Here is a 17,376-nt window from a genome sequence, read left to right as displayed (position 1 = left end):
ATTCAAAGTTTGAAGGAACTCGATTATAAAAATAATTTGGACTATTGCAGTTAATTCTTTCATAGGGGTATTTATTTTCTCCCATATTTATAGCCTCATTGAAGTTTCTCCCATTTTTTAGTTATCTGTATGTAATATTTACATGCATCTAGCAAAACACTTCCTTTGAAATGAAAGTGTCATTTTGCTAAGTCTGAAACTGGGACACATTCAGAAATGCTATTTTTCTCTGGTTTCTGTCTCAAATACACTCTTGTTAGTTCTATTCGTTTTGAATTTGATTATTCCTCTTTATATTATAGTAGGACTTAAACATTACATTCTTCACTACCCGCCCCCACCTCACTCTCCAACTCTCTCTCGTTAAGTTTTCATCACATCTGAGTACCATATCTTGGTTTACTCCTTAATGTTTCACCTTTCAGTGCAATTTTGTTTCGGATGTGTCTTTTAAAATTAGCATCATTATAATTTTTTGCACTTTTTATTGAAGTAAAGGAACATACAAAAATACACATACTGTAAGTGTTAAAGCTCAATTATCACTAAGTGAATTCATCCATACAATCATCGTCCAGATAAAGAAACAGAACATTACCAGTACCCCAGAAGATCCTTCTGTGTATTCTCTCCAACTCTCTACCTCCTCGTGTATTATTAGCCTGACTATAAAATTAGAAAGTATTTTTTGTGTGTATGATTCTTTTTTATTCAACATTTTGAGGCTGGATACAATGGCTCACGCCTGTAATCCCAGCACTTTGGGAGGCCAAAGCAGGTAGATCACCTGAAGTCAGCAGTTCAAGACCAGCCCGACCAACATGGTGAAATCCCATCTCTACTAAATACAAAAATAATTAACTGGGCGTGGTGGCGCATGCCTGTAATCCTACTTGTGAGGCTGAGGCAGGAGAATTTCTTGAACCCAGATGGGGGAGGTTGCAGTGAGCCAAGATTGCACCATTGCACTCCAGCGTGGGCAACAAGAGTGAAACTCCGTCTCAAAAAGGGGGGGAAAAAAAAAAAAGAAACATTTTGTAGTGGTATAGTGCTCTATATTCTGTTAATTTTCATTGTTGTTTGGCATTTACTGAAGAACTATATTACCATTTATTTATATATTCTGCTATTGATTGACAGTTGATTACAGTTTGGAATGTAAACTTTTTATAATGTATAAAAAAATACTAATTTAGATCAGGCGTGGTGACTCACGCCTGTAATCCCAGCACTTTGGGAGGCCGAGGCGGCCAGATCATGAGGTCAGGAGATCGAGGCTATCCTGGCTAACACGGTGAAACCCCGTCTCTACTAAAAATACAAAAACTTAGCCGGGCGAGGTGGCGGTGCCTGTAGTCCCAGCTACTGGGGAGGCTGAGGCAGGAGAATGGCGGGAACCCGGGAGGCGGAGCTTGCAGTGAGACGAGATCGCACCACTGCACTCCAGCCTGGGCGACAGAGTGAGACTCTGTCTCGAAAATAAAATAAAATAAAAAATACTAATTGAACGATACAACCCCAAAGGGGTTATATCAAACTTAACATTGCCACCAGCAGTGTCAGAGCATTTTATTTAATCTTTATACTCACCAATTATTGATTTTTCTAGTTTTATGTTAGTCACATTCTGATAATGTGTAGCAATATCTCCCTGTTGTTTAAATATGCACTTTACTGATTTTTTATTTTTATTTTTTGAGACAGTGTCTAATTCTGTCACCCAAACTGGGGTGCAGTGACATTATCATGGCTCACTGCAGCCTCGATTCCCTGGGCTCAGAGTAGCTGAGAGTACAGGTGCGAATTAATATGTCCAGCCAATTTTTTTTTTTTTTTTGTAGAGACAGGATTTTGCCACATTGCCCAGACTGGACTCCATTGATTTTAATGAAGCTGAGGTTTTTTTTCATATATGTGTTAGCCATTTGGATATCCTTGTTTGTGAAGTGGTTGTTCATGTGTTTTGCCCATTATAATAGCATTGCCTTTTTTTTGTAGTAATATGCAGATTATCATGGAGATGAGTTTTTTCATATATATATGTATTGTAAATTTTTTTACGTTCTGTGATTTGCCTTTATTCTTTCCAATATGATGTCTTTTGGTCATTGGGAGTTCTTAAGTTTATCAACTCTTAATGGCTACAACTTTGTATGCTCTGTTTAAGAAATCTTTGCATGCTCCAAATCCATGACGTTATTTCATTTTGCCATCTAGAAACTTGGTAGAATAGTCTGTAGTATATTGTAATATGTGCATTTTCTCCCCTCATGCCAGGTCCAACAAGCATGAGAAACCTCAGTGTTTGTTACTCACTCAGGCATATGCAAAGCAACGAAAATCTCTGAGTGAGCAGCAGTAGTGTCTCACCAGTAAGAGTTTGCTTTTATATGTCTCACAGGAAAGAAGGGGAAGAGAGAGAGTGAGGTCATGTTGGAAAGATATACAGAAGTTACTATAATTATACAGTCTAGATAAGATGTGCCTGTAATGGTGGCATTCTACAGAAAACAGTGAATTAAGATATGGAAGTGATCAAATCAAGAGGTCTTGGTGTCTAAATGGCTTGGAAGGGTGAAGTTGCCAGGGATGATTTCAAAGAATCTGAATTAAATGACTAAGTGTTTGGAACTGAGACAGAAGATATAGAAAAATATTTCTCTGGAAAGAAAAATAACTTTATTAAATTTTTATTGCTTTGTGTTTGAATTGTCTTTGGAACTTTTGGATAAGGAAGCTTGATTATTTGGAAATACTATTTGGAACCTCAAGAGATAAACCAGAACTAGAAACAAAAAATTAAGAAGTTAATGGTATGTAACTAATGTTGTTAGTACTTGGAAAATTCCGCAAAGAATGATGTAAGGCTTGAAAAACAAGTGAATTATGATACTAATAAGATATATTTGAAAAATAAATGCAAAGAAAATGTACCTATGTGAAAAATCACCTTGACATAAAAAAAAAACTTCTAGCAATAATACAGTTGATAGCAAATTAATTGGATAAGTTGGCACATAAGAGAAATAAATTTGTCCATCAGAAATTGGTTTGGTAAGTCATGGAAACATAGAAAGAGTCATGGAAATTCTCATTCTTCAAGGGCCTCAGGCCAAGGACTTAATTGATTGATTTCAGAATCTGTTGTGATCACTTTAGTTTTAGGTTTTTTTTTGTATCATGTACCTTGATCAAAAACCTGAAGAACAAAGCTTGGACCCTGAAAAATAAAATTGTGTGGCATGACACCCTATGAATTACCTTTAAGAAGTAGCATAGGTTTCCTTTTTGAGTGATAGATACTTACATCACTTTTGGCCAGCTACAAGGTTCTGTCTTTTTAAGAAGCTTCTATATGTCATTTAAAAATCCTGAACATAACCGATGTGATTGCTTAGGAATAAACTGAAAAGAAAAGAGACCTGGTAATATAACTCTTAGAATTATATTGGGGTAAGAGCAAAAGAAAAAAATTCAGTGGAGACCTGGAAAAAAATTAGAGGATAAGGGTAGAGAATCAGAGTGTGGAGAAATAATGGATAGCAATGAAACAGGAGTTTTAAAAGGGTATAGCCAAAAGTTTCAATGCTGCAGTGGTGACAAATAAGAACTAAAAATATGCAATTGACTTTTGGAAGTAAACTAAAAGATGATAGTCATGGGTAACTGGATCTAAATTGAAAATACACATTTGAAGCTTCCTTTTTATTTTTCTCTGAGTTTTTTTTTTTTACACAAAAAACTTATCACAGACTTTTATTTGTTTGTTTTACAAATGCAATAATTAAGAGAGCACCAGTGGTAACTACTGCATTTTATTGAGCACCTATAATATCTTGGCACTGTTAGAATATATATATATATATGTTTATTTATTCTTTAGCTCAATAAGTTAAATATCATATTTGTCTATTTTACAGATGGTGAATTGGGGTTTTGAAAGTTTAATTCAAAAGATATGCATAGCGATACACTAAGTGGCTGCAATACGCATTGTAGCTGGAATTTGACATAACACTTGTGCTCTAGTCACTTCAAGAGAGTACTTAAGAAAATTAATATTTCTATCAGGACCTCTTCTGACCTGTCCTTACTATTTTGTTAACAGGCATTATTTACTCAGGAGAAAAAAGTATAGGAAACTAAAGAAAATACTGAAGATAATCTCAAATGGTGACAATCTTTTTCAATCTCGTCTGCACTTCAATTTTGGAATAGTCTATAATATTTGAGAATTAACAGAAATATTACAAGATATAAGCTAGCAACTGTTATGTAAAAGTATCCATTTTCCATGGATTCCAGCTAAAAGACTAACAGTTACTAAAACATCCCACAAGCCAACTGCTTTTAAAAAGACTCTACCACAACACAAGATGGTGCCATTAGCATATTATGGTCAACACTTTGTGCCATTAGACTATTTCTACCAACTGTCCTCAGCCAAATCATTAACACATCAACGTACAGGTGAAAAACTAAATCAATTCAATAATCAATCTGTAGCCAAAGTGCAATCCCATAGCAATCACCTTGCAGAACTTCCACTGGGCTCCAATAGGAAGGTCTGGAGATGCTCAGTATTGCCATCTCCCAAATCTCAGAACAAAATTTCACAGAGCTTCTGTGATAGGATTCTGAATTCACCATTATCCCATGCCAAGCATCAGAACACACCTTCACTAGGCCTCCACTGGAGAAGTTCATTGTGGCCTGCTCAAAGAGCTCTGAACTCTCATTTGTTGCACTCCAAAGCTCAAACAACATCTTCATCTGACCTCAAAATGACGTCATCACGGGAGCTCAATCAAACAACCCTGAGTTCACAATTGCCCTTCTCTAAACCTCAGACAGCATCTCCAAGCCTAGATGTTTGCTGGCAATCACCTTCCGTGAAGTATCATCAAAGAGTCTCAAATTCATCATTATTTCACCTCCAAAATCAAGAAATACCTTCCATAAACATCATTTCGACATCATCTTCCTTGAGACCCAAACAAAAAGCCCTTAGCTCGACATTACTTCAATCCAAACCTCAGAAAACATCCTCATTGGACTGCCTTTGGACATCTTTATTGCAGCACAATCAAAGATCTTTGAGTTCACCATCACTCAACACAAAACTTCAAATAAGTGACTTATTTTGGACATCACCTTCTTTCAAACCCAATCAAATGGCTCTTACCTCGCCATTGCTTGACTCTAGATTTCAGAAAATACCTATATTGAACTCTAACCCCACCGTTGCAAGCTTACCATTGTCCCATTCAAAAGCAAGGCAATCAGCATCATCATATTTTGTCCACCCATCTGAGATTTTACCATTGTTTCAGCTCAATTCTCAGTCAATGTTTATGCTTGATTGTAACTTCCAGACTCCCAGTTCACCCGTCTGTCACTCCAAGTTTCAGAATACCACTTCACCAAATGACAAACACAGAGTCACACATCTGCCATCACCCCATCCAAAAACAAATGTCTCAGGTCAATTATTATCAAGCTCTAAACACTGCACCCGGAACACAGCTGCTTCAACATTAGGTTTCAGACTCCAGAGTAAAAGCACCTTTGAGATTTCTCCAAAGACGGAATCAAATAAAGAAATTCCATGGACTTTAAAGTATAGTCAGCCCTGCATTGTTAAAGGTGGAACAGTCCCTGATGATGTTGTAAATAAAATTGTCAATTCTATCTCGAAGACCAGAATACAGAGGGATCTCTGCAGGCAGATTTTGTTTCGAAGGATGAGGGGAAGGCCAAATCCTCATCCTGGTCCTCGCCTGTCATCAAATTATGTGGTTTGCTTAGCTTGTGCTTCCTGCATAAAATCTCCGTGTAACCATTTTAGAGGAAAGAAAAATCCTCATTGTGCAACACTTTCGGTCATACCCACACCTGAGGCCAATTCTGAGGGCAAAATAGAAGTGAAATTAGTTCTTATCCTTTCTCTACCAGAGACTTTCTCATCTTGTCTCCCATTCCCTATGAAAGAAAACCAGCCCAATGAAGCCCCTGAAGACAGCCTTGAAGGAGTAGAGAAGACACCACAGTTTTTCCCCACATCTGAACGGGATATCCAGGGACTTAATATGAAGCAAAAATGGGGGACAGTAGCCCCTGAAAACAAAGTTATAGGCCAACAGCCCCAGGCTATTGACTGGCTGTTTTATGTTAAAAAAAAAAATTCCCAGCCACCATCCCTGCTCCCGCCCTCCTCCTCCTCCACTTCCTCTTCCTCCACCACCTCCTCCTCCTACTCTGTTGCCTCTGCCTCCTCTGCCTCCTCCTCTTCATCTTCTTCCTCCTCTTCCTTTTCCATCTCACCCTCTTCTCCCCCTCCTTCCAAAGAGTGTATCACCCTCACTCTCTCACGTCGTGTATTCCCTAAGGTACGTAGTTACCATCGGTTGCCTGCAGGGGTCTCCTGGCTTGAGTTTATATATAGTAAAGATTACCAGCTGCATCCCAGAAAACCAAATCGAAGCCAGTCATCATCTCTCAAAACAAAGCCTGTGAGGAACAACAATACAGTAAAATGGAGAAAGAGAGCAAACATACTGTCCAAATTTTTCCGGACAAAATGAGAAATTGTGATTAAATTAACTTTTAGTCTGTTTGAAGGCATTGATTGCTTAGTTCTTTGAGACTAGTGTTTGAGTTCCAGGGAACTATTATCCCAAGGTCTATTTTATAGTTAAATAATAGACTATGATCTTCTAGAAGCCCAAAACTGAATCCTATGTTTTTGACTGAATGTCTGGCTTATAGTAGCCACTTTGTAATTATTGTTGAATTTAACATAGTTGGCCATAGACCAGAAATACTTCATCTGTCTTAAATGTATCTAGCTCATTAATATTCTTTTTCCTCAGAAGCCAATCTATGCTAATCTGTTTCTCTATGTTTAATGAAAAATCAGATCATGTTCAATGGGTAGGAAAATCTATAAAGAGAAATCCTTTCAATTATGCGTTTGTAGGGAAAATTCTTCTATGTCAATATCCTGCACTTTGAAGTCCAATGATTTATTCAACTTTAGTTAATAAATATGAAGAAAGAATAACTACTGTTACAAATAATCCTACTTAATGCTGACTGTGTTGATATTTTAATTATGGGCTCTTAAGTCACCTGTTCATCATGGCTATCTATACAAACAAAACAAGTTAATAAAACATGTTTTTGTTCCACTGGGTCTACTGGTAGTGGGAAGAGAGGAAGTTGCCTTACTTATTCACCTTAAGTTTTAATTTCCATTTCCAATGGCTAGAATTTACATACTCTCTTACATACACTAATGACTCACAATCCCACTTCTCCACTCCACATCTTTTCTGGTCACTGGACTGCATATTGGACATTTCCAACTGGAGCATGGTACAGGCATCTCAAGCTCCACATGGCCAAGCCAGAATTCATCATTTTTACACTTAGAGTTTACATCTTTGAATCTATAATTCTCAGCTCCTGTATTCCCTGTCATTTGTCACCATAATATCATGGTGTGTTTCTCATTGCTTGTTCCTCTCTAACTTCGTTAATTCTATGGCATTATTACTTCTAGAATCCAGCTCTTTTTTTTTTTTCCCATCTTCATTGCCACCCTGCCAGTTGTGGTCATAGCCATTTATCACTTAGATATGGAAATAACTTGTGTGATGGTTAATATTAAATGTCAACTTGATTGGATTGAGGAGTGCAAAGTATTGTTCCTGGGTATGTCTGTGAGGGAGTCAGTGGACTAGGAGAGGTATACTCACCCTCAATGTGTGTGGACACCACCTAATCAGCTGCCAATGTGGCTGGAGTAAAGCAGACAGAAGAAGGTGGAAAGAGCAGACTTGCTGAGACTTCTGGTCTCCATCTTTCTCCCATGCTGGATGCTTGCTGCCCTCAAACATCGGACTCCAAGTTCTTCAGCTTTTGGAATCTTGGACTTACATCAGGGATTTGCCGATCTTTGGCCACAGACTGAAGGCTGCACTGTTGGCTTCCCTACTTTTGAGTTTGAGACTCCAACTGGCTTCCTGGCTTCTCAGCTTGCAGAAAGCCTATTGTGGGACTTAACCTTGTGATTGTGTGAGACAATTCTCTTAATAAACTCCCTTCATATATTCATCTATCCTATTAGTTCTGTCCCTTTAGAGAACTCTAATACAACTTGTAAACATACACGTTGACTTTTGAACATATTTCTGAGACATAAATTTGTCACCATGGTGGCATGTTTTTCCCATTGCTTATCCCTCTCTAACTTCATGAATTCTATGGCCTTATTATTTTCTAAAATCCAGCCCGTTTTTATCCATCCCTGCTGCCATCCTGCTAGTTGTGGTCATAGCACAACTGTGGTGTGGCTGTGGTTATAAGCAGCCACTGTACTGCTTATAATCCTTTAATCACTGCCCATTGTTTTCTGTGAAAAGTCTAAATTCCTTTCCTGGTTGAACAAAGATAACCTCTCAAAATGGATTTCCTCTTCTATTCCAGCCTCCTACCAATGCTTCAGGCATGCTAGTTTCTTTATAATGCATAGAATGTGTCGAGCCTTCTCTTACATCCTACATTTTAAATAAACAATTTTGCTGTCTAGAAAGATCTTTCCATTTATCCATTTTTATCCTCTAGGGCTCTGTTTTGTGTTAACATCTTAAGGGAAGCCTTTTCTTGATTCACTTACAAAGGGGTTAGTTGGCCTTCCTCTTGCCAGGAAATTCTGTGTTTAATCGTTGTACTGCTCTTAACCACACTATCTTGCAACCATTTCTTATCTCTCTTCACTTAAGACTGAAAACTTTGTACAGCATATTTTACTTGTTTTTTCTTTTCTTTGCCTAGTCTTTGGGAACAGAGTAAATGTCCTAAAGTATGTGTTGATATTGATATTGAGTTAATGCTATTGAAGTTCTTCCCCCTTTTTTGAGAGTTATAGAAACTTTATTTCTTACTAGTCTTACTGAGATATAATTGACATGCAGTAAACCATACATGTTTAAAATATACAATTTTATAAGTTTGGACAAATGTCAACAACCATGAAAACATCATCACAATCAAGATAATTATACATGAAGATAAGAAAAAACTGATGATGACATTCAAACATTTTAAAAAATTATTTAAAATAGAATAGAAAAAAATTAATAGCACCTTAATAATGCTTTTTGCCTTAAATAGAAAAGGCTGGATATGAGAACACAGTACATAACAGTTAAGAGACAGAAAGTAGATCCTATGAGTTTTCACATTCAATCATACTAGTTAAGGTAAAATGTTATAAAACATGTGGATAACAATTTGACAATAATATCAAAGCCTTTATAATATACCTAACTGTTTTCCATATGGTCTTCCTCCTTGGAATTTAAAGAAATTATTGTGACAAAGTAGACTTATAAGTAACCATTGCTGTTTGCTTATAATTGTGAGAAATTGTTCATTTATAGAAAGGTATTTAAATAGACTATAATATGTTCAGGTGATATTTTCCTAGCAATAATATTTGTTACTGTAAGTATTGCACCAATATTTATTTTAGAAGTAGAACTATCTATGTTAGGAAGATATTTCATGAGAGTTCTTGGGCCTGGCTAGTGATCCTGAGCATGTGATGGAAGAAGAAAATGAAACTAAGAGGAGATAGCTAAACTACTGTATCTAAGTTTTGAACAGAAGCTTTAGATAAGAGATAGCAGAGAAACACAAGGAGGCTATATCATTTATGATATAAGTAGAACATACCAAATTGTAAGATAGATCAAGTACAGTTTATGTATGATCTTACTTTATAAAACATTATAATGATGTGTGTCTATGTGTGCACTTGTGTAATATCTGTTTCATATATATGAGAAAGACGAAATGACTGGAAGTAAAATACAAAAATGTTGAAAAAAGTGGTTATTACTGGGTGATATGGTTTGACTGTGTCCCCACCCAAAGCTCATCTTGAATTATAGCTCTTAAAATTCCCATGTGTTGTGGGAGGGACACAGTGGGAGATAATGGAATCATGGGAGTGGTTTCCCCCATACTGTTGTCGTGGTAGTGAATAAGTCGCAAGCAATCTGATGGCTTTATAAGGGGTTTCCCCTTTCTCTTGGTTCTCATTCTCTCTTGTCTGCTGCCATGTAAGATGTACCTTTCACCTTCCTCCATGAGTGTGAGGCTTCCCCAGCAATGTGAAACTGAGTCCATTAAACCTCTTTTTCTTTATAAATTACCCAGTCTTGGGTATGTCTTTATCAGCAGCGTGAAAACTGACTAACACAGTAAACTAGTACTGGTAGAGTGGGGTGCTGCTGTAAAGATACCTGAAAACGTGGAAGCGACTTTGGAACTGGATAACAGGAGGAAGTTGGAACAGTTTGGAGGGCTCAGAAGAAGACAGGAAAGTGTGGGAAAGTTTGGAACTTCTTAGAGATTTGTTGAATGGCTTTGACTAAAATGCTGATAATGATACGGACAATGAAATCCAAGCCGAGGTGTTCTCAGATGGAGATGAGGTACTTGCTGGGAATTGGAGTAAAGGTGAATCTTGTTATGTTTTAGCAAAAAGACTTGGGGGATTTTGCCCCTGCCCTAGAGATTTGTGGAACTTTGAACTTTAGAGAGATGCTTTAGGGTATCTGGAAGAAGAAATTTCTAAGCAGTGAAGGATTCAAGAGGTGACTTGGATGCTGTTAGAATCATTAAGTTTTAAAAGGAAACAGAGCAGAAAAGTTTGGAAAGTTTGCAGCCTGATTATGTGATAGAAAAGATAATCTCATTTTCTGAGGAGAAATTCAAGCTGGCTGCAGAAATTTGCACATGGAAAGAGGGGCCAAAAGTTAATCACCAAGACAATGGGAAGAATGTCTCCAGGACATGTCAGAGACCTTCACAGTAGCCCCTCACATCACAGGCTCCAAGGCCTAGGAGGAAAAAGTGTGCACACACAGGCTCAACACCATGTGGAAGCTGCCAAGGTTTGGGGCTTGCACCCTCTGAAGTTATGGCCTGAGTTGTACCTTGGCCCCTTTTAGCTATGGCTAGAGTGGCTGGGACACAGGGTGCCAAATCCCAAGGCTGCACACAACAGTAGGGCCATGGGCCTGGCCCACGAAACCATTGATTTTTTCATACATTTTTTCTGCTTCTAGGTGGAGTTTCCCAAACCTCACTGGTTTTATTTACTTCATGTGTTAAAGAAATAAAACATTATTGATACATGTGCTAACTCCAGTATGTATAAACATCCAGGATCCCAATATCTTTCACTCCCCAGAAGTAACCATTGTTATGAACTTGCTGTGAATCATATTTGGTGAAGAAATTTAGTAAATATTTATGAGTCCACAACAATCTATTCTTCTGCAAGTTTTTAACTTTGAATATGTTTTATCATAATGTACTTAACATTTTAAAATACGTGGTTTTTGATCTGGATTATGGTTTTGAGATTTATCCTGGTATGATATAGTTCATGTTCATTTTTTACTGGTCATGTATATGTATACACACATATAAATATGTATTATGTAACTGTGTAGTGTGAACTTACTACAGTTTATATATTCACTTTTGGGTGAACAGTGTTTACATCTTTTTATTATGACAAATAGTGTTGCATTGACATTTGTTTTTATGTCCTATTTGGATACATATGGAAAGTTCCCAAGAGTTATGCTGTGCAACATTTGATCCATGGGTTAGGAGCATTAGTATCACCAAGGACTTTATACATACAGAATCTCACCCCACCTCAAATGTATTGAATTTTAATTTGAATTTTTATAAGATCTTTAGGTAAGTTTTATGCACATTAAGAGTTTGAGGAACACTGCTTTGGAGTATAAAACAGAGAGGAATTATGGTTGCCACAGTGCTTCCCAATACAAATTTATGTAATTAAAAAATTTCTTGTAGCTACATTAAAAAGTTAAAAAAGGTAAAATCAATTTTAGTAATAAATTTTACTTTACACCATATATCAAACAGTTTTCCATTTCAATATGTAATTAAGAGTGGTTCTTAACCAGGGTTGATTTTGCTTTCAGCATTATCTAGTAGTGTCTGGAGATATTTTTGATTGTTATAACTAGATAGATGTTCTCCACATTCTAGGTCATGACTAGGTGAAGGCCAGGGATGTGGCTAAATATTATACCATGCACAGGATATCCCCTAACCAAATAATTATGTAGTTAAAAACATTAATACAGTCAAAAAAACCTTGTATCACTATATAAATCTTAGTGTGATATTTATATACTTTTAGTTTAGTTTTCCGAATCTGTTGAATTTACAACTTAAATGTACAAATGATTATTAATTCATTTGATTAACTTTTATATCATTTTACCAATTTTTAGTTTAATATACATGAAGAAAAGGAATCACTAAGGGAAATGATTGACAGTTGGGTGCCTGGAGGATTAGCAAAGAACAAGCGTGTAGGCTTCATGAGAGTGGAACAGAGTTTGGGACTGGCTAGTGGACTAGATTCTTGGTCTCCCTCTCTTTCTTCTTCAGGCTCTACACTAAAATTTTGCTTCTCTGCCAACTGGATTGACTTTCTTCATTCAAAACTATTTTTCAAGTTGTTGAGATTTATTGTAATGAAGTGATATTTGTCTCTTTTTTCTTTTGTTCTCATTCTGCTTCTCCTCTACTTCTTCCTCATTTTCCTTCTGATCTGGAGTAATCTATATAAATTGTTTGTCAAATAGATGCTTCAGAAAAAAACGCTCAGTTTAAACCTCTTTTATTGGCTTTTCCCTTTCTTTAGGAAAATTCGCAAATTCGTCTCTTATTATAGTTCAACGTCAAACTGCATTTAGTTTTCCAGTCCCTCCCCAACAACTTCAGGCCCTCTCTGCCACCACCCCACCCCCGCCCCCATAGAATGCGAGAATTGGTGAATTTCCTGTATAAGACACTGAACCTGCTTTTCACACTTACAAGTTAGAGGGTCCTTGGCAGTAACTTAGCCTTTTGAAACTTTCAGTTTATGTAGCTGTAAGGAAAAAGAGTTTAAGTTTACATTTTCTAGGATTGTTTCATGCTCTTTCGCTAAATGTCCTTAAATTCAAAACGATAGCTAAATCTAACTATTCCCCACTTGATCACATAGTATGTAAGTTCTTTTCTTCCTGCTTTTGTTTACATCATTCCAAATCCTTGTAATAACTCTGCCTAGTTACTATTATGTCATGTTAATTGATCACATGTTAATAAGACCTATTTACATGTTTTTTGTTTTGAGACGGAGTCTCGCTCTGTCGCCCAGGCTGAAGTGCAGGGGCGATCTCGGCTCACTGCAAGCTCCGCCTTCCGGATTCACGTCATTTTCATGCCTCAGCCTCCCAAGTAGCTGGGACCACAGGCGCCACCACCGCGCCCGGCTAGTTTTTCGTAATTTCAGTAGAGACAGGATTTCACCGCATTAGCCAGGATAGTCTCGATCTCCTGACCTCGTGATCCGCCAGCCTCGGCCTCCCAAAATGCTGGGCTTACAGGCGTGAGCCACGGCGCCCGGCCCATTTTACATGATCTTAACCACCACTCACATTATGGATTATTTACATTAATGAACTATATGAGGTGCATAAGATAAGGATTACTTACAGTAATGAACTGTATGAGGTGCATAAGATAAAAAAAGAATGAAAATGGAATTAGGCTCATTTCTCGATTCTTTCAGTTACATAAAATACATTGTTCATTTTATGCAAGTCGCTTCCCAAGAAAACTCTGTAATCTCTGAAAATCATTTAAATTCTCTGTCCCTTAACATCTTTCATAAAAAAGAAATGGATTTGATTATTGTCTTAGTCATTCGGGCTGCTATAAGAAGATACCATAAAGCAGTGGCTTATAGACAACAGAAATTTATTTCTCACAATTCAGGAGACCGAGTCCAAGATCAAAGTGCTGGCAGATTCAGTGTCTGGTCAGGATCCACTTCTTAGTTCTAGAGGAACATTCTCACTGTGTCCTCACATGGCTCTTCTCTCTTTATCTGCTTATAAGGGTACTAATCCATTCATGACTTAATCAACCCCTGAAACTCCACCTCCGAACTATCACATTGGAGAATAGGCTTTGACATACGCATTTTGGAGGGACACAAACATTCACTCCATAAAGGTTATATTATCTGTCAGGTCTGCATATTCGTTCCTCTTCCAGGTTGAAAACATGAACGTTCATGTTAACATTAAGGGACAGCAATTACGCGCTTTGCACTCCTAGGCTCAGATACACTCAAACTCTGATTCTGTCACTAACTGTGCAGCTTTGGAAAATTATTAGATTACTGTGAAAATCCGTTTCCTCAACAAGGAGAGATAATAGATGGTGAGCATTTGGTACATAGTATTTCTGAAATAAATAGCATCATTCCTTACTTTATTAATATTTTGTTAAATTTTCAAATATTTATTGATCCATGGGGCTTTAACAACTACAGTTTGGTAACATAATTTAACCATTTTTTGATGATTTAGAATAATAATGACCCGAGATCCATACTAATTATAAGCACTAATTACAAGATTCTTTGGCAGTCCCTCTTCTACCTGTAAATCTTTATATTCCACTTTGACCATCACTACCCAGGTCAAGGCTGCCTAACGTTAATTGAGCAAAGTCCAGACTGCTCAGCCTGCCACACAGGGTACCCCACAATCTTGTCTATATCAAACTCTCTTTCACTCAACAACTACTCTATCAGTGTACTCCATCCATAGTGTACCTCAAACTCCATTTAATTGTTGCCTCTTGCAATTTCTCAAATTTTATCTTTTTTTTTTTTTTTTGCCTCTCAGATCTTGTTCATGCTGCTTAGCCCAATTTAGAAGACCCAACTTCCATATCCAACTACTTTAATATGTTATCCATTACTTGAGCTCCACTCTATTAACAGTATAGCAACATTCTTGTCTATCATTCTAGGCCAGAGATTCTTCTTGCTTTGCATTTCTTTGCATCTGGCCTGGGGATCCTTAATTATATTTACAAATAAATCCTTTTGATTTATTAATGTCCATGTCACCTATGAGATTGTAAGGGCCCTAAAAGCTAAGAAACTGTAGCATATCTTCTTTCCCTTCTTACTTCACATTGCAGTGTCTTACCCTCATCAAATGCCTTGCCAATAAATATTTAAATGAGTATTTGGTTCCAGGTAGGAAGTATAAGGAGTTGGGCTAAGAGCAATTTCTGTTACTTAGAGAAAATGGTTTTCCTAAAGCTTGTATTAATTCCTACAGTGAGGAAAATGATGTGTTAGAATCACATTCTGGGATTTGTGCCCGGCTTACACTACCAAGTAAGAAGTGTTTGAAAAAGTAACACTGGAGTGTCAGACTCTTTCACTAAAGAAGTGTTAATTTCAGTAGTTCAGAATATGAACTGTAGTATAACCACACACTTCTCATCAAAAAGGTGTAACATGTCAGAGATACATAATAAATTGAAAATGATTTAATTTTTAAAAGATTGAAACCATATCATATCATTTATGATAAAAAGAAAGCTATTGAAATCTGTAACATGAGTGTCATCATAGTATATGTACTTGGTATTCTTGTTCATAACTAAACTCTAAATTAGCCCTCATCTCTTCGCAGTTTGCAATTTCACCGAATTGTCTATTAGAGGAAACATTTCATTTATTATTTCTTTATTTTCAATAATAAAATACAAAAACCATTTGTTTGAGGAGGGGGGGAGAAAAGTCTTCACTTCACTGGAGATTATATTTTGCACTTGCAAATTCTAACCCATATAAAATACCTTGATACATTTACTATAAATCTATAATTCTGAATTGATCATATCACTGTCTTAGATATGAAAAATTATTGAAAGAATTTTTTATGAAATTGTTTAGAGAGTTATGAACAGACACTTCTCAAAAGAAGACATTCATACAGCCAACAGACACATGAAAAAATGCTCATCATCACTCGCCATCAGAGAAATGCAAATCAAAACCACAATGAGATACCATCTCACACCAGTTAGAATGGCAATCATTAAAAAGTCAGGAAACAACAGGTGTTGGAGAGGATGTGGAGAAATAGGAACACCTTTACACTGTTGGTGGGATTGTAAACTAGTTCAACCATTATGGAAAACAGTATGGCGATTCCTCAAGGATCTAGAACTAGATGTACCATATGACCCAGCCATCCCACTACTGGGTATATACCCAAAGGATTATAAATTATTCTACTACAAAGACACATGCACACGTATGTTTATTGTGGCACTATTCACAATAGCAAAGACTTGGAATCAGCCCAAATGTCCATCTATGACAGACTGGATTAAGAAAATGTGGCACATATACACCATGGAATACTATGCAGCCATAAAAAAGGATGAGTTTGCATCCTTTGTAGGGACATGGATGCAGCTGGAAACCATCATTCTTAGCAAACTATCACAAGAACAGAAAACCAAACACCGCATGTTCTCACTCATAGGTGGGAACTGAACAATGAGATCACTTGGACTCGAGAAGGGGAACATCACACACTGGGGCCTATCATGGGGAGGGGGGAGGGGGGAGGGATTGCATTGGGAGTTATACATGATATAAATGATGAATTGATGGGTGCTGACGAGTTGATGGGTGCAGCACACCAACATGGCACAAGTATACATATGTAACAAACCTGCACGCTATGCACATGTACCCTAGAACTTAAAGTATAATAAAAAAAGAAAGAAAGAAAGAAAAAAAAATAATATTTTTACAATTATCATCTCCAATGTGCCATCTTCCCTACAGTTGCATAATATTCTATGAAGTTGGAAGTATTTCATAATTCTAGTTTTACCAAAGAAGAAATTGATTTCCAGAAAAGGGCTTTGTCTAATACTAGATAGTCTACATGTAGGTGAAATATTTTTTTAATGGCTAGAACTGCACTTTCCAATACAATGACCATTAGTCAAATGTGGCTATTGAATATTTGAAATGTGGTTAGTGCCACATTTTAAAATTAAAAACTGAAGCAGTGTAAACATTTTTCGGATAAACACCATTATTGTTTTGATAGGACTACATTTCCCTTAAATATTGCATCACTTTAAGATATTATTGTTTTATTGTAGTGTGCATTTCCAGTAGTAGGCACAAGCAAATCAGGGATCCCGTTGATATCAATGGATTCATACATTTTAAATGTTTTTTCTTTGCACACTGATGTAAGATTGTAATTATTTGACTATTTTATGCAGAAAACATCAGCTATAGTAACACTTATATAACTTGTGATTGGAAATTAAGATAAAATACATAAGATAGTTCTGATTATAATATAATTGACATTTTTAGCTTACAAGTAAGTATGAACACATTTTAAAATTTAAGACAAAACT

General features: G+C 36.7%; 1 protein-coding gene across 3 annotated transcripts in view; it reads left to right on the top strand.

Annotated features, from left to right (window-relative positions):
• The window catches only part of CSNKA2IP (casein kinase 2 subunit alpha' interacting protein), a 128,507-nt gene extending 121,409 nt beyond the window's left edge, over positions 1-7,098 (top strand). For all 3 annotated transcript variants that reach the window (XM_033211576.1, XM_033211574.1, XM_033211575.1), the window contains one exon: positions 4,109-7,098. In XM_033211576.1, the coding sequence (XP_033067467.1) occupies positions 4,377-6,584 (2,208 nt within the window). In that variant the 5' untranslated portion in view covers positions 4,109-4,376 and the 3' untranslated portion in view covers positions 6,585-7,098. The remainder of the gene's footprint in view (positions 1-4,108) is intronic.
• The last annotated feature ends 10,278 nt before the right edge of the window (positions 7,099-17,376 follow it).

This window comes from Trachypithecus francoisi, unplaced genomic scaffold (genome assembly GCF_009764315.1).
Source record: "Trachypithecus francoisi isolate TF-2019V2 unplaced genomic scaffold, Tfra_2.0 Lachesis_group0, whole genome shotgun sequence".
In the NCBI taxonomy this organism is placed as follows: Eukaryota; Metazoa; Chordata; class Mammalia; order Primates; family Cercopithecidae; genus Trachypithecus; species Trachypithecus francoisi.
This window is presented reverse-complemented; position numbering and strand designations above follow the sequence as displayed.